Source organism: Daucus carota, chromosome 6 (genome assembly GCF_001625215.2).
Source record: "Daucus carota subsp. sativus chromosome 6, DH1 v3.0, whole genome shotgun sequence".
NCBI classification, from domain to species: Eukaryota; Viridiplantae; Streptophyta; class Magnoliopsida; order Apiales; family Apiaceae; genus Daucus; species Daucus carota.
The window spans coordinates 7,632,764-7,654,812 of record NC_030386.2 but is presented as its reverse complement, the minus strand read 5'-3'; the positions used below and the strand labels follow the sequence as shown (position 1 = coordinate 7,654,812).

General features: G+C 37.0%; 4 protein-coding genes across 6 annotated transcripts; 1 reads left to right on the top strand and 3 right to left on the bottom strand.

The window, feature by feature from the left end:
- Positions 1–3,550: 3,550 nt before the first annotated feature.
- LOC135147167 (uncharacterized) lies at positions 3,551–5,936 on the bottom strand. Its single transcript, XM_064080020.1, has 2 exons — positions 4,848–5,936; positions 3,551–4,750 (listed from the first exon to the last, which is right to left on the bottom strand). The coding sequence occupies exons 1-2, from the start codon at positions 5,934–5,936 to the stop codon at positions 3,551–3,553; spliced, it is 2,289 nt and encodes a 762-aa protein (XP_063936090.1).
- A 1,953-nt stretch (positions 5,937–7,889) lies between these two features.
- Positions 7,890–10,429, bottom strand: LOC108225707 (serine/threonine-protein phosphatase 7 long form homolog). Its single transcript, XM_017400638.2, has 3 exons — positions 9,488–10,429; positions 8,903–9,386; positions 7,890–8,750 (listed from the first exon to the last, which is right to left on the bottom strand). Exons 1-3 carry the CDS (start codon positions 10,057–10,059, stop codon positions 7,929–7,931), a joined length of 1,878 nt encoding a protein of 625 aa, XP_017256127.2. The 5' UTR covers positions 10,060–10,429; the 3' UTR covers positions 7,890–7,928.
- Positions 10,430–12,246: 1,817 nt separating this feature from the next.
- On the top strand, positions 12,247–17,248 carry LOC108227259 (chaperone protein ClpB3, mitochondrial). Of its 2 annotated transcripts, XM_017402316.2 has the most exons (7): positions 12,253–12,504; positions 12,629–12,695; positions 13,704–13,899; positions 14,884–14,938; positions 15,430–15,580; positions 16,143–16,322; positions 17,007–17,248. In XM_017402316.2, exons 1-6 carry the CDS (start codon positions 12,355–12,357, stop codon positions 16,316–16,318), a joined length of 795 nt encoding a protein of 264 aa, XP_017257805.1. In that variant the 5' UTR covers positions 12,253–12,354; the 3' UTR covers positions 16,319–16,322; positions 17,007–17,248. The 2 variants fall into 2 exon arrangements, with proteins under 2 accessions (XP_017257806.1, XP_017257805.1); XM_017402317.2 differs by lacking the exons at positions 15,430–15,580; positions 16,143–16,322; positions 17,007–17,248 and adding an exon at positions 15,056–15,185 and having other exon boundaries at positions 12,247–12,504.
- Positions 17,249–17,668: 420 nt separating this feature from the next.
- Positions 17,669–19,402, bottom strand: LOC108227258 (protein SENSITIVITY TO RED LIGHT REDUCED 1). Of its 2 annotated transcripts, none has more exons than XM_017402314.2 (2): positions 19,198–19,402; positions 17,669–18,645 (listed from the first exon to the last, which is right to left on the bottom strand). In XM_017402314.2, exon 2 carries the CDS (start codon positions 18,620–18,622, stop codon positions 17,801–17,803), a length of 822 nt encoding a protein of 273 aa, XP_017257803.1. In that variant the 5' UTR covers positions 18,623–18,645; positions 19,198–19,402; the 3' UTR covers positions 17,669–17,800. The 2 variants fall into 2 exon arrangements, with proteins under 2 accessions (XP_017257803.1, XP_063936490.1); XM_064080420.1 differs by lacking the exon at positions 19,198–19,402 and adding an exon at positions 18,817–18,925.
- Between the last annotated feature and the right edge of the window lie 2,647 nt (positions 19,403–22,049).

The window sequence follows — 22,049 nt, the reverse complement described above, 5'->3', positions numbered from 1 at the left end:
ATGCTCAGCTTGTATGCCTCGGCGTGCTTCTTGTTGCTGGCACCGACTTTTTTCTGGTGGGTTTTTGCGGTTCTTGGTCTTTGTTTATATTCTTGCCTCGTCTAATGTTGTTGCAAGAACATGTAGTAAAAATGAGGAAACATGAGAGCTTTAGTGGTGAAAGGAGGAGAAAGAGTGAGACTACTAAAACAAAGGATTGAGATAATTATTGTTCACATGGAATGTGTGTCTTGTCTGTTATTACTGTAAATTGTAATGTTGAAGTACCTTCTTCACTCACTGTACCGTTATTTCAATTTTGGACAGAAATAACCAAGGAATTCAAGTGAAATGGGATGAAGTTCAGGATTTCATTTGTTGACTATGAAAGGGTCTGTACTGACACGAAATCAGCCAATGTTAGCCAATGCAAGATGAAATTAGCAGTATCCTTATTTGATATTTATGTTTGCGTTCTTTTTTCCTGATTAGAATATCTCTGGCTTTGCTTCTGACATGTTTTGTGATCTTAGGAGGGGTTGCTGTCATTGCATGCAGATTGACATGTTGTCTTTCCTTTTTGTAATAATTCTCTATCTGATCTTACTGCTTGTGTATGGTTCACAAGGATTATTTTCAGGCAGCAAGTCCTGTTTTCAGTGCATATCAAATACAAGAGTATGACACTACTACTACTACAGCCTTTCCATGTATTGTTCTTTATAGCTGTGTAGTTTTTTCTAGTGCAAGCAATCTGGTTAATCTGAAGAGAAGGATTTTCCCCATCCATCATACTTGCTTTCTTCTGGCAAAAGGTTGTCACTTTGAGGTTGAATCATTCCAGTAAGGATTTTATGTTCTATTCCGACATTTGGTGGTCGTAGATGAGGATCGGGGAAGGATTGGTCTACCTTTTTAACTAAAACACGTCATCATTTTCAGATTCCTAATTGAAAAATTGATTTTCTAAAAATAACATATGCAACATGCAACATACGTATGAAAAAATTATTATTATATATAATTATTAATATACAATCAAATGATATGTTTCGACTAAATACATTAATGTTTTTTTTAGTTATTCCATGTTATCACTTTAAAAGTAATATCATAGATCTATACTATTTGTTTATACTATACAATACTATATATTGTTATTATTATTATTCTATTAAAACTGAAATATTAATAATTTTATTGGTCAATCGAGTTTTCTCAGTCGGTCGGTAATATTGTACAGGTCTCCTTAATATATAATTTGTCCTAATAAATCTTTTTATTATCAATTAAATCAAAATATCTAAAAATTCGGTTAATATAATCAGTCTGTATTTCAATTTAAATTGAAAATATCGATGATAAAATTACAAATGTAATGAATTTACAGTACTTAAAGCATCTCCAAGAGCCTCACTCCTAAATATAATATAATAGCAATTTATTACAAAATTAAGAGAATGAACTCCAACAATGTTTTTTATATCTCTTCTCATATATCATATTTTATACATGTTGGGTTTTACTATAACAAAAATCCAAATTCAAAAGTGGGGATGAGTGGGGATGAATTGGAGGAGACATTTTTTTTTTCCGATAAAAATAAGTTAAAGTCAAGTTGTGATTTTTTAGAAGAGAAAATGAACTCCTAACTTTTCAAAGAGTGTCTTAAAACTCTATTTTATACATGCCTCTCTATTTTTTGATTTATAGACCTAAGAGCATCTCCAAGAGCCTCTTTATATATAGCTAGTCCAATAGATTACCTATCTCATTACCTATTAATAATATAAAATAATGAATCCTAGGGAGTCTTAGTAATTTAGGTATCTATTTTTAATGTCAACTATAATAGCAATCCTTATATTTGTTCCTCTATTATTAATTTTAACAATAAATTTGAGAGAAAGAAGAGAGGAAATGAGGGAAAAGACAAAAAAAAGAGAAAGATGAATTTTTTATTCATAAATATTAAATATGTAATGACTAAAGATTACTTAAAAATAGGTAATGGCGAGGAGATTTGAGGATGTGCTAGTGATTTAGGTAATTACTGGAATAGTGTTGGAGTGAATCTTTTGTGGTACATTATTTAAATATGAGTTTACGAGTTCATTTAGATAATTTATTGGACTTGCTCTTAGGCTCTTAACTTGAAATTTGAGGAGCATAAGAAAAAAAATTGCTCAAGAGACTCTTAGGGCTCTTCAAATCACTAAGAGTCTCTTATTTCTCTCCTATCTCTCCTCAAAGTTAAGAGCCACCACATAGCTCTTAACTTATTTTTTTACAATAAAAAATTCTTCCCTCAAATTCACCTCCACTTAACTTTGTTGTAGTGGAGCCCAATAAAAATAAAATATGAAATAGATCAGAGCGTCTCCAATGACGTTGACTATAATCGTTGGCTAAATTGAACCTCTAAGACATTATGTAAAATTTGTTGAACCTGTAAGACATTGTGCTTCAATGGTATTGGCTATATTGGTTGGCTATAATTAAAAAATAAGTTGTTATTAATATTTAGACTGTTATAAATAAAATATATCAGTTTAATATGGCAATAAATAATATTTAATCAGCGTGAAGAAGGAAAATAAATTGTGGGAGATGATGTGGAATTCACTATAGAAGTGATTCGACAAATATAACCATCCACGAGGGATGACTATAATTATACATAAGAGCTTGCTATGGCTGAAGTGATGTTTTTCGTGGACGTTGGCTATAAATTTTAATTTTGATAATCCACCTAGACTTTTGGTCAAGTGCTTCTCATGATTGGAGATGCTCTTAAAGATATAGAAAGTATTGTTTTACTTTACACTTTTAACTTTGTACTAAATTATTAAGATTGACATTATTTATACTTTATATATATTTATTATATATATTTATGAGCCAGCTAGGAGGTTTTCGGAAATGATCCGAACGAGAAGCGTGGTAGCTCTTATGCCCAGAAATCGGGTTTTGGCCCCATATAACCATATTTAGGTTCAAAATGCCCTAAATAACCAAATACCCGGAAGATGGCCCTCAATAACCAGTAGAGACGTTTTTAGAGTAGCGTTTTTGTTAAAACAACAAAAACGCTACATCGTGTAGCGTCTAAGTTACAAAAAAGTTGTTTTTTTGTTAAAACAACAAACGCTACATCGTATAGCGTCTCAGTTCCTTAAATCAACAAAAACGCTACGCGGTGTAGCGTCTCAGTTCTAAATATAGATTTTTTGTTAAACAGCAGAAACGCTACACCGTGTAGCGTCTAAGTTAAATAAAAACACTCAAACGCTACACCTAATAGCGTTGTCCTGTTAAATTTTTGAAACCAAGGCAGAAGCTACTGCCTTCTGCCACTAAAAAACCAAAACTCCAACCGCAACTTAAAAACCAAAACTTTAAAACACCAATTCAATGTAAATTGCATGGACAATATAAACTAATTCATAACAACATAAAATTTAATTTATATCATAAATCATTCATACAATTCCAATTTTCGCGAAATTCAAACAACCATATCAAATTGTACTTGAACCATAGTACTACAACAATAAAAACAACTAGAGAATCAACTATCTCTCGATGAAGTCCCTCCATGCTTTCCCCGGCTCTGGAAATCCATCTCGTTCTTGTACCTCGTTGATTTTCTTCGGCCCTTCTTCTTCTCCATATCGGGGTCATGCACAACTCTCGGGAAAGCAAGCTCGGTAGGATATCGAGGATCACCCTTGTTTGGAATTGGCTCAAAGATACCATTATAAATCTTCGATTGGTTCTCTAACTTATACCAATCACCAACAAACCCATGGAAGTCCATCCTCACATGTGAACAACATGCAATTACATGGGAGCAAGGGATTCTATAAGCTTGAAATTTTCCACAAGTACAACTAGACTCCATAAGACGAACCGTGTGTGTGTTTCCCCCTTTCAACCCATCCTTCCTTGTAACTACTTGGAATAACCAAGTCCCCCGATCAAATATCTTCACACTATGACCCGTGGAACGTCTTACAGCACGGTTCAAGAGATGGGATGCATATTTGGTGAAAATATTACCTTTCGATACTTGTGTTGCAATCTCAAGGCGACGTTGATCAAAGTACTCAACCGTCTTATGGAATAGTACTCGCACCAATGAAGTAAGCGGGAGCCTCCGAGCATCGACAATTGCATTGTTCCAACTCTCAGCATGGTTGGTAGTCATGATGCCAAAACGATGATGCTCGTAGTCATGTGCCAGTGACCAGTTCCTTACTGGTTTGTCCTCAAACCATGCAAGTGCTCGAGGCTCTAGTGCCAACAACTCACCCCATAGTAGTTCAAATTTCTTAGGCTGGACCTGATATGCCAACTCAACCAATCTATCCTTCAATCCAGCTTTCTTGAATTTGGTGGCAAAGTTTGTGGCAAAATGTCTCACACAGTACCGATGATGATTAAGTGGCTCACACCATCCCTCCTTCTGCATAGCTGCCATGATCCCTAAATGTTTATCAGAAATGATACATATCCCGTGCCTCCGACCAACCACCAAGCTCCTCAACCTATCCATGAACCACTCCCAGCTAGAGTTGTTCTCCGACTCCACTATAGCACACGCCAATGGTAGAATGTGACTAAAACCATCTACAGCTGTTGCACTCAGAAGAACACCCGGATATGGTCCATACAAATGAGTCCCGTCTATCAGTATGACGGGTCTGCAATACTCGAAGCCATCAATGCATGGCTTAAAAGCCCAGAACAATCTCCTAAATGTCACTTCCTGTTCCAAATAAATAACAAACATTACATTAGAAAATGAATAACGGAGTCCAAATACTTAATGAAAATGAATTAAATTACACGGTGATAGAACATACCTCTAGGTGCTCTGCATCATCCTCCTTAAAGCACCACTCCACCTTCGTGCCCACATTGAAGGACTGAAGAGTTTCCATCAAATGTGGCAAGTCCTCATATGATCCTTCCCACGAGCCATGAATATCCTCCAATGCAATCTTCTTTGCATTCCTAATCTTCTTTCGGCCCGGCTCATATCCAAACTTATCTTTAGCAGTGGCTAACAACACCTTCTCCTTAATTGTCGGATCAGCAACAATTTGAGATTTAATCACTCCAGCAATCTCCGAGGCTGTCAAGTTGGGATGATCTCGTGTGATGGTAGTGCTCAAGCAAGTATGTGGTCCTACACTCTCCATGATTTGAAATTTACCATGTGAAGTCCTCTTTCTAGCTTTCAACTTCCAAATACAACCATCATTTCTATACTTGCAAGCAACATACCAACTACTCGGATCTGATCGTATCACTCCAATCTCTAAGTGATTCTGAATGTGGTATTGCTTCACCACATGCATCAAATCCTCTTTCGTGCTAAATAACCTTCCCTCCTTCAACTCCAACGGGACCTCATTATTTTCAACCTCGACATCGTCGAATGAGGTCATCCTCTCTAAATGGGAAGTATCCACAGACATATAGCTATCACCCACATCCTGATCATGTCTAAAATGACTACCCCCCGAATCACGCCCACTACTCTTCTCCCCCACACTCGAACTACTCCTTACCAAATTTCCATCACAAGACAATTTCTCTACATAAAGTTCAACAAAAAATGGCATCCCTTTTGACACCACAACACCAAACATTAATTCTACATCATCATCATCCTCAATAGGTATAATCCCGAATTTCAAATTATCGGGATTTTTAGACCTATAAAATATCCTCAACCTACTACTACTATCAATCTTCAACTTGGAATGTAACAAAGCACATAAATTGGCATAATTCATAGATAAATCGAGCCTAACATGCTTTGAAACAGGTTTATCATAAATAAAACCTTCTAATTGAGATTCGATAATATTACCGTCATGGTATATCCATCCAACAACCGTATTCCCAGCTTTCGAACCCGAGCCCGAACCCGAACCGGAAGCCATGATTGTATATGAATGTTTGAAATATGAATTAGGGCAGATTTTGGGTGAATTAGGGCACAACAATATTTGGGTGAAATGGCTGTTAGTGTATGGCAGTGTGTGTATGGCAGTGTGTATAGGTTCTGGGATAACAACTAAAAAAAAAAAGAAAACGCTAGACGCAATAGCGTCTAGCTAATACATAAATTTTATTTTATACGCATACGCTAGACGCAATAGCGTCTGTGTAATATTTAAAATATATATTAAAACCAAACGCTACTGGCAGTAGCGTTTTAATCTAATAATTTTTTAAATGTTTAAAATCAAAACGCTAGACGCATTAGCGTCTAGGTAATGTATAAAATATATTTTAAAACAAAACGCTACTAGCTGTAGCGTTTTCATCTAATTATTTTTTTTAAAAATGTTTAAAACGCTGATTTTTAATTTCTTTTAATTTAAAAACACATTTGTTTGAATTAAAAATGATTTGTAAAATGTATATTGAATTTGTAAAATGTATATTAAATTAAAAATGTATATTAAAAATGATTTGTAAAAATATCAAATCTGTTTTGATGGAAATTTGAATTAAAACCTTGCATTAATTTAAGTTAAATTAAAGTATAAAATTATCATTCCGCCGATCCTACACCCTCAATCCTAAACCCTAACCGTCGGCCAATTTATATACAGTATGAATTAATCTTTCTAAAACCCAAACCTAAACCCTGAATGTTAAAGGTTGTAAATTTATTTATTCCGCCGGCGTCTCGGCTTCAGGGCCTTCGGCCCTTCAGCCTCGCTTAATTAGGGTTTAGGCTCGAGGGAGTAGGGCCTACCGGCCCTACACCCTCAATCCTAAACCCTAACCGTCGGCCAATTTATATACAGTATGAATTAATCTTTCTAAAACCCAAACCTAAACCCTGAATGTTAAAGGTTGTAAATTTATTTATTCCGCCGGCGCCTCGGCTTCAGGGCCTTCGGCCCTTCAGCCTCGCTTAATTAGGGTTTAGGCTCGAGGGAGTAGGGCCTACCGGCCCTACACCCTCAATCCTAAACCCTAACCGTCGGCCAATTTATATACAGTATGAATTAATCTTTCTAAAACCCAAACCTAAACCCTGAATGTTAAAGGTTGTAAATTTATTTATTCCGCCGGCGCCTCGGCTTCAGGGCCTTCGGCCCTTCAGCCTCGCTTAATTAGGGTTTAGGCTCGAGGGAGTAGGGCCTACCGGCCCTACACCCTCAATCCTAAACCCTAACCGTCGGCCAATTTATATACAGTATGAATTAATTTTTCTAAAACCCAAACCTAAACCCTAAATGTTAACGGTTATAAAATTATCATTCCGCCGGCGTCTCGGCTTCAGGGCCTTCGGCCCTTCAGCCTCGCTTAATTAGGGTTTAGGCTCGAGGGAGTAGGGCCTACCGGCCCTACACCCTCAATCCTAAACCCTAACCGTCGGCCAATTTATATACAGTATGAATTAATCTTTCTAAAACCCAAACCTAAACCCTGAATGTTAAAGGTTGTAAATTTATTTATTCCGCCGGCGTCTCGGCTTCAGGGCCTTCGGCCCTTTAGCCTCGCTTAATTAGGGTTTAGGCTCGAGGGAGTAGGGCCTACCGGCCCTACACCCTCAATCCTAAACCCTAACCGTCGGCCAATTTATATACAGTATGAATTAATCTTTCTAAAACCCAAACCTAAACCCTAAATGTTAACGGTTATAAAATTATCATTCCGCCGGCGTCTCGGCTTCAGGGCCTTCAGCCCTTCAGCCTCGCTTAATTAGGGTTTAGGCTCGAGGGAGTAGGGCCTACCGGCCCTACACCCTCGATCCTAAACCCTAACCGTCGGCCAATTTAATTATTAAAACTTTAACGCTATACTAAAACAGAAACATACGACATGAAATTAAAATATTTACAAGATCCGTGCTATCATATATCACAAATTCAGCATCCTATAACTAGAATGTCATCAAAAACCTACAAATATCATCATCCCCTATGTGAACCAGTACCACAGTCAGGAACCTTCTTAGCCCTCTTTGACCGTCGAACATAAAAGACGTCAAAAGGGGGTACACTAGGCTGCGTAGCAGGCTGACTAGGCTGCGTAGACGTAGCAGGCTGACTAGGCTGCGTAGACTGTGAAGAGCTGCCCAAGTCAAAAGGGGGTACCTCTGGTGTACCATGCCAAGGCCGAATCCTGTGCTGACGCTGCACAACAGGAGGAGGCTGCTCTGTACTGGTATCTGGCATCTGAGAAGTCTGCTGCTCAGGTACTGGCTGTGAAGGCAAACTTAGGCCTAGAGAAAAACTAGGCCACCAGTCACCGGCACCGGTAGTAGTAGCTGCAGCGGCAGCAGCAGCAGGGCGAGTAGAAGCCTCGGCTACAGTAGCAGTAGCTGTGGCAGCAGCAGCAGAAGCATCAGCAACAGTAGCTGTAGCAGCAGTAGCAGAAGACTCTGGGCCTCGATCCTCGCCTGTACCTATATGATCCGCATGATCAGCATCATCATCCGGCTCATCAACTAACCGTCCACTGCCTCGGCCTCCATCGCCACGAGCACGGCCTCCTCTGCCACGAGCACGGCCTCTCTCGGCACCACCACGGCCTCTCCTGCCACCACCACGGCCTCCTCTACCACCTGCATCCTCCCCTCCCCCGTCCTGTCTAGCATCCTGCTCCTCAACTTGACGTGGATCAAACCTGTATGCATTCCGATCTCGGAGATGGTGCAGACTCTGAGTGGCTAGTTGGGACATATCCGGGAGGACGTCTGCTGTCCTGGCTGCTATAGTCTCTAGCACAACTCCCTGAAATACAACGAATACAAATGCAATATCAACTACTAGAACCCATCAAATAAAGCATGACGACTAATACAACTAATACCCCAACTACAGATAACGAAAACGCACGACACATATCACAGAAAGTGCAGATATAATAGTAAAAAAATACTTACCAGGTGGGTATGCAGTGCACCCAACTGACTAATGAACCTCACAGTCCGAGGCAAGTACCAATCCATGTACTCTGGGACTGTAGCATGACCATCAATCAAGTCATCAGTCCAAATATGCTGCAGACGATGCTGCCAGTGTATCATACTCGGCTGATGTACGACTGCATAATCCAAGACCTTCTGGCCCCTCAGCGTCATAACGTGATGCTCGTGGGAGTAGTGTGGCTGATCCGGAATACGCTGTATCATGCCAAACTGTCTAGCAACTCTGTCCGGCTGATGTGGCTCGACTATGTAAACACATATCATGGGGCCGCGAAAGCGCCAGAGATGACGGCCGGCTAAACAATAGTCTGGCAGTGTATCAAGAATCCCAGCATAAGGCTCCCAAATAAACTCATGTGGAGCAAGCGCATCCAATGCCGCCCGAGACGTAGTCACAGTGCTTCCATCACTCTCAACGAATGAATGTCCAACAAGCCACCTATAGACATCATAGGAATACAAAAAAACACATTAGTCAATTTAAAAAGACAATTCACAACTTGAAATGTACAAACCAGTAAAAACACAGCTACTATGTACCTGGCTCCATGTGGTCCTGGAAGCTGATGCTGCCAAAAAGCAACATCCTCTAATGGAACAGTGGTCCGAACAGGGGCAAGAGTGGGCAACCTCTCCCATGCCCATAGCTGCAGTAAGAGAAGGCATCCAGCTACCTCCTTAATACTCGCTTTGCAACCATTGCAAAGCTCCCTGTATAGACGAGCTAGAACAGCTGGACCCCATGCATAACCTCCGAGCGCCTCCAGGTCACGAACAAAATGAACCCACGAGGAGTGTATAAGTCCACCAGAATGGTCGGTGAACAATGACCCCCCAAACAACTGTAGCAAGTAACACCTGGCGTGAAGCCTGATCTCCTCAACGCCTGCATCATCACGTAATCTCGCTGGAGTGAGACCCTCTACCCATGTGAGCCGTAGCCTCGAGTTATTGAAAGCCTCAGGTGGAGGAATCTGTCCAAATACCTCACCAACGATGGTCTCCCATCTCTGTCCAGGTGGAGGGCCTACAGGACACATAACGGGCTCTCCGTCAATGGGTAACCCGAGCAAGACACCAACATCCTGCAGTGTAATAGTACACTCTCCCATCGGCAGGTGGAATGAATGTGTCTCTGGTCGCCATCTCTCTACCAGAGCACCAAGCAAACTCCAATCAAGCTGAAGAGTGGATACCCGAGCTACACCATAAAAACCGGCTGCCTGCAGAATGGGGATCAATCGAACATCAATGTTCAAATCAGACTGGTTGGCATCACGACGCCTGAAATACTGCGAGGGCGCAGCACCGGTTCTCCAGACAGAACGAGACCTATGAGTGGCCTGTAGGTGAAGAAGGCTAGGATCACGAGGTCCCTGGTCTCTAACAATAGCCTGTGAACAAAAACAAGGAAATACAAAGTCAGCACATCATACTAACTTTAGAGAAAAACTAATTAAATTAACACAATACAAATACTACGATTCCCGCAGAATGGTATATAATAGTATCATGTAAATCCAATAACCAATAATATGATAAAATAGCATGTATATTATTCACCAATAAATCATGTCTATCAATATTAATCATGATAATAACAAAAGCAATGTATAAACAAACAGAAACAATGTAGGAATTTCTATCATTTTACAAATATCAAAAACTAAGGAAAAAAGGCCCTCAATAACCATTTTTGTGAACTGGTTCCATGAAAGGAAAACCTTGCAGCAAGTTAGGTATCAAACCAGTGAGTTGGCAGCCTGCTAGTACAAGGGTGCCGAGGCTGTCAGATTTTCACCATGGAAATTGAGTCTAAGAATCAGACTCAAGTTCTTACAGTGCTGCAGAATATCAACACTTACTCTCAAGTTTACTAGGCTGCAATTGAAGCTTTCAGGTATTTGGCTACTAAATTCGATTTTTAAAAGAAACCATCCAAGTTTGCAAGTATGGACACACCAGCCATTAAAGTAAAAAACTCGGTTATTTGCACAGCAGAGTTTAGCAGAGCATTCAAAATGACCACAATGTTGGTGAAACGGAGGGGGTGTATCTCACTTGCTGCTGAGTGAGAAGGTTACTAGTACTGAAGGTTAGATATTGCAAAAGTTTAAAACGAACTGAAGTTACAACTGCAGGGTCATGCCATATATAAAAGTTATAAGCTCTTCTTTGATTTCTCTACAATGTACAGGCAACGTGTTAGGACTGCAAGAAGATTAACATTCATATATAGCAGCTACAGACCCAGAACCTTCCTTCTTGGATTAGCATCAGTCCTTAATGTTCTCAACACTGGACTCAATCCACATGAGCACAAACCGGGTGTTTGAATGTAAGAAGAACTGTAAGAAGACATGGAGCAAGGCTGGAGATATATGTGAGGAAATGAGTGTGTGAATAGCTGCTTATAACCATTGCAATGTCCAAGGATCTCTACAACAAACCTTGATGGCTGATGTGTTCCCACTGTTTGAACCTCACTTTAACAGCCTTCACTTCCAAGTTCTGGCAAGTGTGCAACACTCTCTTCTAACTCGGTTTTAGCAGGCTGGGAGATGGTCATGCAGTCCATTTACATTACTTGGATGCTCAGCATATCGGTTTTTTTTCTTTAATGGCTGGTGTGTCCATACTCGCAAACTTGGATGGTTTCTTAAAAAAATAAGCCTACTTATAATTAAAACTGTATATAAGTAGACCAATGAAGCTAGGAGCACTACACGAATATAACCAGGAGATCGGTTAAGTGTACAGGTAATGAGCATTTTTAGCACTCGGCCACACTGTCAAGTATGAAACCAGAGAAATGGAACTGGCAATCATATGAAACATTAAAACACATCCATAACAATTAATCTAGCCTATGTGAGCTCAAAGTCAGAGTAACTAACACTCCAGTTTAACACAGGAATTTAATCAAGCACATAGCAAGCATATCAAAACAGTGAAAATTAACAAAGCTGAGACATTAAAATCGCCCAAAGGTTAAAGAATATACATTGAAATCCATGGATAGCTGCTTCAACTCGTTGAATAATCAGGTACTTCACCTCTGTATAAAACTCTGTATAAAATGGGATATGTTTTGTTTTGTTTGTTAGCCGTTGAGGTTTAAAGTGCGGTATATATATAAACAGAAGACGCTACTGCGTGTAGCGTTTTCATCTTTAATAAAAAAAATAAAACGCTAAACGACGTAGCGTCTCTAATGGTTATTTTGGGCCATTTTATCAAATTCTGTTATTATGGGTATTAAAACAAAAAAAATGGTTATTGAGGGCCATTTTACCCAGAAATGAGATTAGTCGACCCGGTGCATTAAAAATACAAATGGAGATATGGAGAGAAATAAAGTATAGGGTTTAAGTATACAGACAAAAGAAGTTGAACACACATTAATAATGGCGAGTAGAATAAGCTCTGTGTACACAGCATCCAGGGGTTTAAGCAGGCTTCTTCATCATAATTCAACATGGGTTTTCTCTTGTCAACAAAACCCACTCAAACTATTCAAATTTACAAGCCCCTTCTCCATCAATGCCCCTCATCAGGTACTGTATTTACTCTGCCTCACTCTTCATTAAACTTTTATCTGCATATAATATAACCTCTATGTTGTTGATATGTGTAAGTATCATTTCTTTGGTTCTTTGATTCTTTGAAATTTGGCTACAGAATGTCGACAGGACCTCGAAAGATGCTGGGAAAGATGTTTCCTGGAATCTGTGGGTTCCTAATCAATGTACGGTAGCCCTTTTATACTAAAACTTAGATGAATGTTTATGATTTTGGTATAAATATGACTGTTGAATTATATGACTAATGTCAAGGAACTTTTTATTTATTCATATAATTCTAGTTTTGTATGCGGTTTTGAATATATAGGACCATTTGTTTTTATTTGAATCCAACCGAGGCAATGACACAGCGGATTTCAAAGAGTCAAGAAACAATAATGTGATCAACTATAACCATTTGTATAAAGGTTTCTGAATCCAAAACAACACAAGTAAAACATACTGAAGATATATTGATAAGATGGATTCTGCTATCAAATTAGCAACTACTAGATTGATATAGACGTAGGTAATTAAGCTCAGTTACTATGAAAACGCATCTGGCAGTCTTTCAAAGGTTCCAATTCAGATGAGTAATTGAACGACAAACATAATAACCATTAATAACTGAATGGAAATTAGTAACAGATAATAACTACTTAAAACAACTTTGCGAGCAACTACTTCTAACCACTTATTGACAACTATGTATTTTTCTTCCTCCTATACTCTTTTCGTCTTTTTTCGAGAATTATCTGCAGCTACTTGTTCTGCATCAGAAAAAGTATGTTTCTTTCAGTTTTGATCTTTTCTTCGCTGATCAAATGTACTTGTTCGTTTATGCCTAAACTTGTTGGTCACTGTTAGCCTCAAGTAAAGTGATTCAAACCAGCCATTAGGTTTTCCTTTAGGATCCATTTTCTATCATGGTTCGTGTTATAGCAAGTGCTGAAACGTTTTCTTGTTATACAGAGTAATGCACACTGGTAAAAAATTATGGTGCTAGGTTTTGAGAAATTTAGTTTGTTTGTTAAAGACATGGAGATTTCTAAAACAATAGACGCAATGAAATTTGTTTTTTTACACTTGTATGTTTCAATCGAGTGCATATTATTTTAGATGCCCAATGTGTTTATAAAACTGTATTTTCATTTATCAGTGTTGATTGATAATTTTTCGCCCATCACATATAGTTTCTGGTGGAACATACGAGGCACTAGAAAATTATGGAATTGACCTAACTGAGCTTGCTAGTCGTGGTATGATCGATCCTGTCAAAGGCCGAGAAGATGATATCGAGCGATGCATTCACATACTGTCTCAGAAAACAAAGAATAACCCAGTTATTGTCGGCGCAGCTGGTGCTGGAAAAACCGCTATTGCTGAAGGGTAAATTCTGTATCTCTTTGTTCTTACTATTAGTTTGAAAGTTTGAACTGTTATGACCTTCTCTTTATAGTAATATTATCGTCGAGTGCACCTTGTTGAGTTTTCTTACTTAATTGTTAGCCAGTGGTAAGGAAAACAGATGAAAGTATCCGATGCATGAAAAATTCTCTACTAGTTGCATAGTATGACTAAGTACACTATCTAGTTAAATTGTGATGGATGCATTTATATCCTCACTCTTGTACCTGTTAGTTTGTTAATCTTCTGCTCTCGAAAAAGTTCATTGCGGTGGTGCGCAACTCTTGTTTTCTTTAGGTCATTGGAAACCAAGATTAACATGAGAAGAAAGATACATCGTATAGTTCTGGTAAAGATTTAACTGGTTGAAACATTAATCAAGTGTGTTTTAAAATGCCAAAATAATATGGTTTTAGTAGTCATATTACAGAGTTTGAGTACACAAAAGTTTAAATATGTATCTGATTCTTAATATTTCAATACGTCTTTGAACCAATTGATTATTCCAATAACTTTCAGATTATTCTGAATAATTATCAGGCGGTAACATTACTGAGTTGAACCAATTTCTGATATTTAGAACACTGTATCATTGTCAGCAGATGACGTCCATGGTAAAGCTGCTATAAAATGTGCTAGGAATTGTGAGAAACACGGGCCCACTGGCAGAAGCCATTGTAAATACTGTCTTATTATTGCAATTCTACTTGTGAAGGAATTGCATGTGATGCAATGAACCCAATGCTCATATCTCTTTTCTAAACACATTTGAGTTCATATATGATCATGAGAATAAACTAAAAAGTACAGTCCTACTCATTAGGTACAATGACAATTTGTTGAAATGATGGGGATTGGAAAGGGAGAAGTCATTTGAACTTGAGAGAATAATCGGGCTTTTAAAGCCTTGTCAACTTCTCTTACTCAAAAACAAGATCACCTTGTTGCATACTTTTGTATATGCAGGTTAGCTCAAAGGATTTCCCGTGGGGATGTTCCTGAATGTCTAAAGAACCGTCAGGTTGTACTTGCACTTTCAGATACTCCCATATTTAATGAGATGAATACTTGAATGCATGCAACAAGAAGAGTTTATAGCAGAAAGTAATTAAACAATTTCCATTACAAATACTTGTAGGTGTTGCGGTGCTGATGTTTTTAGTAATTCACTTCCCATGTCCTAAAAGTGAAGATGCCCGTGATTAAGTGGTTTCAAAAGAGTGATATTTCTTGATATTTTTGTCTAGTAGTTTAATGGATGGATCATATATGTTCTATGAAAATATAGTCTCATACTTATTATGGCTTGCCGCTGGGTTTTCCATGAAATGAAGTCAGTCGAGTTAGTTGATTAAAAATATACTGATATATTGATATAAATATATTACAAAATGTGAATATGTTTCTTAATAAATCAAAAAAAGAAATATCAAATCAAAATATTATGTGGAGTTGGGACTCTTAAGTTCATCATATTCATCTGACTGGGGTTTTACCTTTTGTTCTTTACAGTTTTTCTCCATAGATATAGGTTCATTGCTTATTGGTGCCATGTACACTGGACAATTTGAGGAAAGAATTAAACACATCATAAGAGAAGTCACAGCTTCAAATGGACAAATTATATTGTTTATTGATGAGATACAGACTGTGGTTGGTGCAGGTATATATATTTCTGGAACTTTAGAAATTCTTACTTCTATTTTATATCGCAAAATTTTGCATATTTCAGTAGTTCCGCTCCATCTAATGCCATCATAAAGTATGCTAACAAAATTCATTGATCAACAATTGTCTAAGAATGCTGAATGCAAGTCAAGCTATCCTTATAAACAAACTTGATATGATATCAATATCTTATTAATTTTTGCACCATGTGTACTATAAACACAATGCAGAAACTATATAAATTAACTCGTCTGGTGAGACCACAAACATAGAAAGAACGTACCGTTGGTTCATGATCAAGTGTTGCATGCTTTTATAGTAAGATTATTTATGATTTTGGCAATTGGAACAGCAATTGACAAGTTTCTGAACGTATGGACTCTGAACGTGTCCAAGAGTGGTTAGGGACACTATCTCTAGAAAGGAAAATAAAATTATTAACATTATGTTTGATTTTGCAAAAAAGAAAAAAATAAATAAAATTCTTTTTACTTGTCCGACAAAATCGTACCTGTACGATTTTAACATATTTTAACTTGCTTGCTTCCTATTTTTAGTTAAGGATGTGATTCGGACACGACGACAACGAAGCTGCATCATTTGTCTGGACCTAGTCAATTTTAATCACATTATGAGGCCGAAGAGTTATGACATTTGTTCCACCCTTCTTTGTCTGCGTTCAAATTTTATTTGGCAGATATTGACACTCTTGTGCTCAAAACAGCAGGACTGAACAGGTAGTCTCTTATGAATACCAAAATACCTTTATTGATTTGCATGTAGTACACTCTTATGTTGACTTTGGCTTTTATTTGTCTAAAAGAACACAATTTTGTTCAATAAGCAGGGTTAATTTCTACATTAAAAGATTAAGCAGCCTTAAGCAAGAAAAAATAGCTCTCACTGGCTTTTACTTATTCCAAAATTGCCACTTTTATGTTTTATCTATTACATCAAATTTAATTTTTTTTCTCCAGACAGGTTTATGGTCTACATTAAAGAATAAAGATTGATATATGCATCATTTTACTTTTTCTTTGTATTGGATACTGCACTGAGATAGTAAAATAATTAAGGCGAAGACTTTACAAACAATATTTAAAGCCTACATTTATATAGAGAAGTTATCTTTACCAAAAGGTCTGTTATTGAGAATTTTATAAAATCTTAATATCTTTGAAGATGTAGATCTTGTATACCTTGATTCTTATTTTTGATGATGGTTTTTTAGCTAAATAGATGGCACCGGTTTTAATTGGCATGTTTATTTATAATTTGAATATTATGGTTTGATTAATGTTTGTTGATATGGGTTTATCTCAATGTAATTCTGGCTTAACTTTTTGCTTTTTTTGTTATTACCCTTTTTAAGTGTCATAAATACCTCCACTCATTGTACCTTTACAACTGATTTTGGACAGGAAACAGCCAGAATCAAAATGAAGCATGATGGAGTATCGGAATTGAGTTGTCGACTTCAGAAATGCCTATACTAGTGGGCAGATCCAGCTAAACTTGGCAGATGAAGAACGCAATTAGCATTTGTTTAGTGTATATATATGTCTCTATTTATTTTCCGGATCAGAATGTCTATGGAGATGCTTGTTCAACATATTATGATTTTGGAAAGCTTGCTTATTTCCATTGGTGTTTTAGTTCTCTATTTGATCTTCCTACTGCTTGTGTGGGGCTGACAATGATTAGTTTCCCTCCGGAACTTTTGTTTCAGTGCTTATCTTAATCTATCTAAATTACAAGAGCATACCATCTGGGGAATTATAAGTAGCAATTCAGTTCTTTGTTTTGTGAGCAATGCCAAGTTCGCAAACTTGAAGAAGCTCATCAGGCAAGACATTAGTGGCATTATGAACTAGAGAACATCCAGAGTTAACACAGGTGAATCAGAAAATGCAAAGCATATACTTTCTTCATCAGACATTTGCTAATTATGTAATTATGACATCTTGAATCAGTTTTAAAGTACAATGAACAAGTACTTTGCCTAGGCTTAAGACCATTATTTGTTGTTACACTCCCTGCTTGGCTTTCTGTAGTAAAATCCAAAAGAAGCACACACAAGAAATAGAGGATCCGCACAACATTTTGATTATATAACAAATAAACAGTAATTCCAATGGCCTACTGTTTTCAAACTGAAAGGCCCCAATGAAATGTTTATAAAATATGATTTTGAAAACGATGACACTTCTATCAATCATAACTTAACTAACTGCAACTGTGATTCAGAATCGAGGCGGAAAAAATGCCAACTAGAGCCATTGAAAGCTCGAAAGTAATCATCTGAAATTGTAGCTATCTTAACCTCTTCCACAAAGCTGCTAACATGTAAGATATGCTGCCTGCTGGAAGTTATTGTCGAGTTGCTGATAATGCTACCATAATGCTGATACACTGAAAAGCTGTTACCAAACAGTGCCATCCTGTTTAACGTATCAACTCCCCAATTTGCCTGCAGCAGGTTGTCATATAATTCTGCCTCACAATGCGGCATGAAAAAAAGAGTCGGGCTCAAAGCTCGTCTTCTACCAAACTCGTTGACAGATAAAACAGAACAACCAAGAGCTTCCAATACCCTTGATTCTGCCAAGGATATAATTGGATCGAAAACTTCTATTGTATCAATCCAACTGAACTTTCTCTTCAGCAATATTGCAAGGCTAAGCTGCAACCGTGGGGGTTCATACGATTCAATGCTACCAATGCCATATATCACCATCTGCATGCTTGATTCAGTGCCCAAAATCTTGATAAAGTTTTCCAATATCTCAGGAGTCTCAATCTGACTCAAGAATGTTTGGTAAAACTGAGAGTCTTGAAGTTTCTTCATATATGTGAGCATCTTCTGCATCAAATCCGACTCTCGTTTAGGGTCATTTTCAACATCAGTAGGAAACCATTGTGTTGCTTGCTGCTGTTCTTGACAAGATTTTAATGTGGGAATTGTTTTCCTAGTCTTATTTCGACGCGGCAAAACAACTGTCCAATCTTCCATTGGGTTAGGAACAGTTTCCGCCATTGCTCTGGTTTGTTGTCAAGTTTCTGCACATGGTTTTGTATATAATGAGGAAAGAGCAAAGACAAAATAATATTAAAGTGAAACTATTAACATTCATCTCTATCAACTGATATCTACGGAGTATGGAAACATATGTTTTATTTCAAATCTTACAAAATTAATCTACTGCCTGAATCAAATGTCGTAAACTATACCGCTGTATATTCCTCTTTAATCCCTGGCTGCCTGTTTAAATTAAGAATTTGCCTTGAATTTTAAAATTAAATGATGTATATCATCCGAAAACAAATTCCCTCACCATTATCTAACCAGGTAAGGGAAGACAAATGAAAAACATTAAGCACTTCGCCGTCTTGCTAATCAATTAGGGCTTACTATTGTGACACAAATTGGATTCCAATTATTAAACATGAGAAACAACAACAAAGGCAGAAGAATTAACAAGTGAAAAATGATATAATTGTGCAGCAGCTAATAGAGAATGTAGAAGCTAAACTAAAAGAAAAATCAAAGGAAGAAAAATCAGGTGATGAGTGAAATGATATATGTATGGATAAAGATTGAGAGATACTTACGTCCAGAGCAGATGGAGAAGATGGGTGGTTGGGAGCCGCCCAAAGGAGTGGCTGATGCTGCAGCTCTGAACAAACTGAATGAACGAGGACTCGTCACTTTCCCATTCCTATACACCAACTACAACCATTTTTATGAATGTTTAATAACAAAGGGTTGTTTGGTTCGCGGTGTGAATTTGGGTTGGAACGAGGAATCGGGTTTGGGTTAAGGTATGAGTATCACGTGTTTGGTTGGGAACTGGAATGAATATATTTCAAAATTTAGAAAAAATTATATTATTAATTTATATTAATTAAAAAATTTAAAAAAATATCAGTATTATATATTTTTGCATCATTAATTATTGTTGTATTAAAAATTAATACTACCTCCGTCCCTTTTTACTTGTCACTTTGATTTTTTGCACGTAACTTAAGATGATTAAAAAACATACTTCTATTTATTATTTTTCTTTTTCTGAATTAAAATTTATAGATTATATTTTTATTCACAAAAAAAATTTAAAAAATATAATAAGCGGAATTATCTTGTTTACTCACCTTAAATTACGTGCAAAAAGTCAAAGTGACAAGTAAAAAGGGACAGAGGTAGTACCTAATTACTGAAATAGCGACAAAAATATAATAACAATTGTTTTCCAAATTTCTAACCTTTATTATAATATATATAATTCACACACACATACACACACATATATAGGTATATATATATATAACCCATTTTTATGAATATTTAATAATAAGTGATTTTTCATCTCCCACATATTATAATAATAATAACTTTTTAAAATTTTAAAGTTTATTAAAAATATAAATAAATACGTGTATATATATATAATTATATATATAGTCCTACTTCAATACAAATTATTAAAATACAAACTAAATACAGCCTTTCAAACACCCAAGTGAGCTAGTGAAGAAAGAGCACTTAGAATACTTGAAGGAAAGAAAGACTTCTATTAGAGATTACAAATGTATACAAAATTTGAGAGATTACAATTTCTTGGATTCCCTCCAAATGAGAGGGTCTCCTCTCTTATACTACTCCATAGAGGGTTTTAGATCCTAAGTAATGCTTCCTCCACTAAGGAAGATTTTAAGATATTCTCCCGAAATATTAAAGATATTTATAAGTACACGAGTATTCTGGAATAGTTCATACATCTAGGACCTACTACAATATTCCAAGATATTCTAGAAAGTTCTGTGTGGAGAAGAACATAATGACCCCAAATTAGTCAGTGTATGACAAGGCGCTGAACAATTCATTTACTAAACTTTTGAATTAAACCATTATATTTGGAGGAAAACTCAAGGAAAGCATGGAATTGGGGGATTAAAAATTGATATTTCAAAAGTTTATGATCGGCTGGAATGGAGCTTCATTGAAAATATGATGGTGAAATTTGGATTTCAATCTGTATGGATTGCTCGAATTATGGCATGCGTTAAAACTGTTTCCTATAATTTTTTTTTGCATAATGAAGAAGTGTTTGGAGACATTTGATAAGTGGATTTTATATCCACTTGGAATGCCTTCGTTTCGACTTAAATTGATGATTTGGCCTCAAGTATGTGGTGTTTTTGATATGTTTCTTGTGATGTTGTGTAGGTTTCCTAGGAGGAGGATAAAGGGTGGATTCAAGGCTAAAAGGTGAAGGAAACGGCGTAGGGATCGAGCGAGCGAGGAAGGAGAAAAGGGAAAGGAGGTTCCAAAAGAATTCGGGCCTGCCCAAATGGGGTCTCCACCCCACTGATGGGGTCTCCACCCCATTTCAACAGGAAAAGGGTCTGCCCAGACGGGGTCTCCACCCCACTGACGGGGTCTCCACCCCACTTTGACGGGAGAATAAGCACATATTGACTATTCTTGATCCGTTTGAAGACCCGATCGCTGTGGGACTTAGACCAAAGCTCAAGGGAGAAGTCTAAGAACCTAGAAACATTCAGAGAGCAAGTGACAGCTACGAAGAATACCTAGTTCCATGATTTCATTTTTGTAATTCTTCGAAGTAGGCGTAATTGTGGATGCTCGTTCGGATTTGTTTCATAACTCTTACTCTAGTACTTTCGTATTTGTTTTAGACATCTAGTATAATGTTTACATTCGAACCCATGATGATGAGAAGTTCGAGTATGAACTAATCATTATCGTGGGATTCTAGCGGATTTATATATGGATTTCAATAGTTAATTTGCCTTAACTATTTATGTGATGGTTTTGATTTCCTCGTATTGGTTGTGCTTATTCCTCGTGGATGCGTAGCTAACATCTTAGATTGTTTGTTAATCTTTATTGTAGCGACAGTGGATATATTGATTTAGAACTTGCCATGCGAGCATAGGTTTATGTGTTCGATATGCATAATTGTGATGTGATTTTACCCATCTTGCATCGCCCTATGTAATCTTCATAGATAACTTGATCTTCAACCGTTATGTTTTCAAATCTTATAGACATATAGGGGCTAAGTATAATTGGTGTCCGTTTACCTTCTATCTTAATTGTGGATGTGAAACAGTATGGTGCGCGTATAACGACAGTTAGCGTGTATCAGTCTCGTGTTATCTGATTAGTTATCAACCATCACATATCGATAAGGCATAACTATGAATGAAGTATATAATGAAGTTAGAATCCCATGTTTTATTCTCATTAGTAATTCGATTTTAATCCTCTTAGTTATAATTTGACTTGATTTAGTTAATTTAGATAAAACCAACCAAATTGTTATTTGTCCAAGCATTGAATAATAATCATACATTGTTGCATAAGTGCATATTTCTGATTACACCAGTCTCTGTGGGAATGAACTAAATTTGATTCTATACTACTTGTGAACACGTAC

Coding starts and splice junctions, on each gene's coding strand:
- LOC135147167 (XM_064080020.1), bottom strand. CDS start 5,936: ATGGCTTCCGGTTCGGGTTCGGGCTCGGGTTCGAAAGCTGGGAATACG. Junction 4,751..4,847: donor ATGATGCAGAGCACCTAGAG/GTATGTTCTATC, acceptor TATTTGGAACAG/GAAGTGACATTTAGGAGATT.
- LOC108227259 (XM_017402316.2), top strand. CDS start 12,355: ATGGCGAGTAGAATAAGCTCTGTGTACACAGCATCCAGGGGTTTAAGC. Junction 12,505..12,628: donor CCATCAATGCCCCTCATCAG/GTACTGTATTTA, acceptor ATTTGGCTACAG/AATGTCGACAGGACCTCGAA. Junction 14,939..15,429: donor AATGTCTAAAGAACCGTCAG/GTTGTACTTGCA, acceptor TGTTCTTTACAG/TTTTTCTCCATAGATATAGG.
- LOC108225707 (XM_017400638.2), bottom strand. CDS start 10,059: ATGGGAGAGTGTACTATTACACTGCAGGATGTTGGTGTCTTGCTCGGG. Junction 9,387..9,487: donor CCAGGACCACATGGAGCCAG/GTACATAGTAGC, acceptor TGATGTCTATAG/GTGGCTTGTTGGACATTCAT. Junction 8,751..8,902: donor GTGCACTGCATACCCACCTG/GTAAGTATTTTT, acceptor GTTGTATTTCAG/GGAGTTGTGCTAGAGACTAT.
- LOC108227258 (XM_017402314.2), bottom strand. CDS start 18,622: ATGGCGGAAACTGTTCCTAACCCAATGGAAGATTGGACAGTTGTTTTG.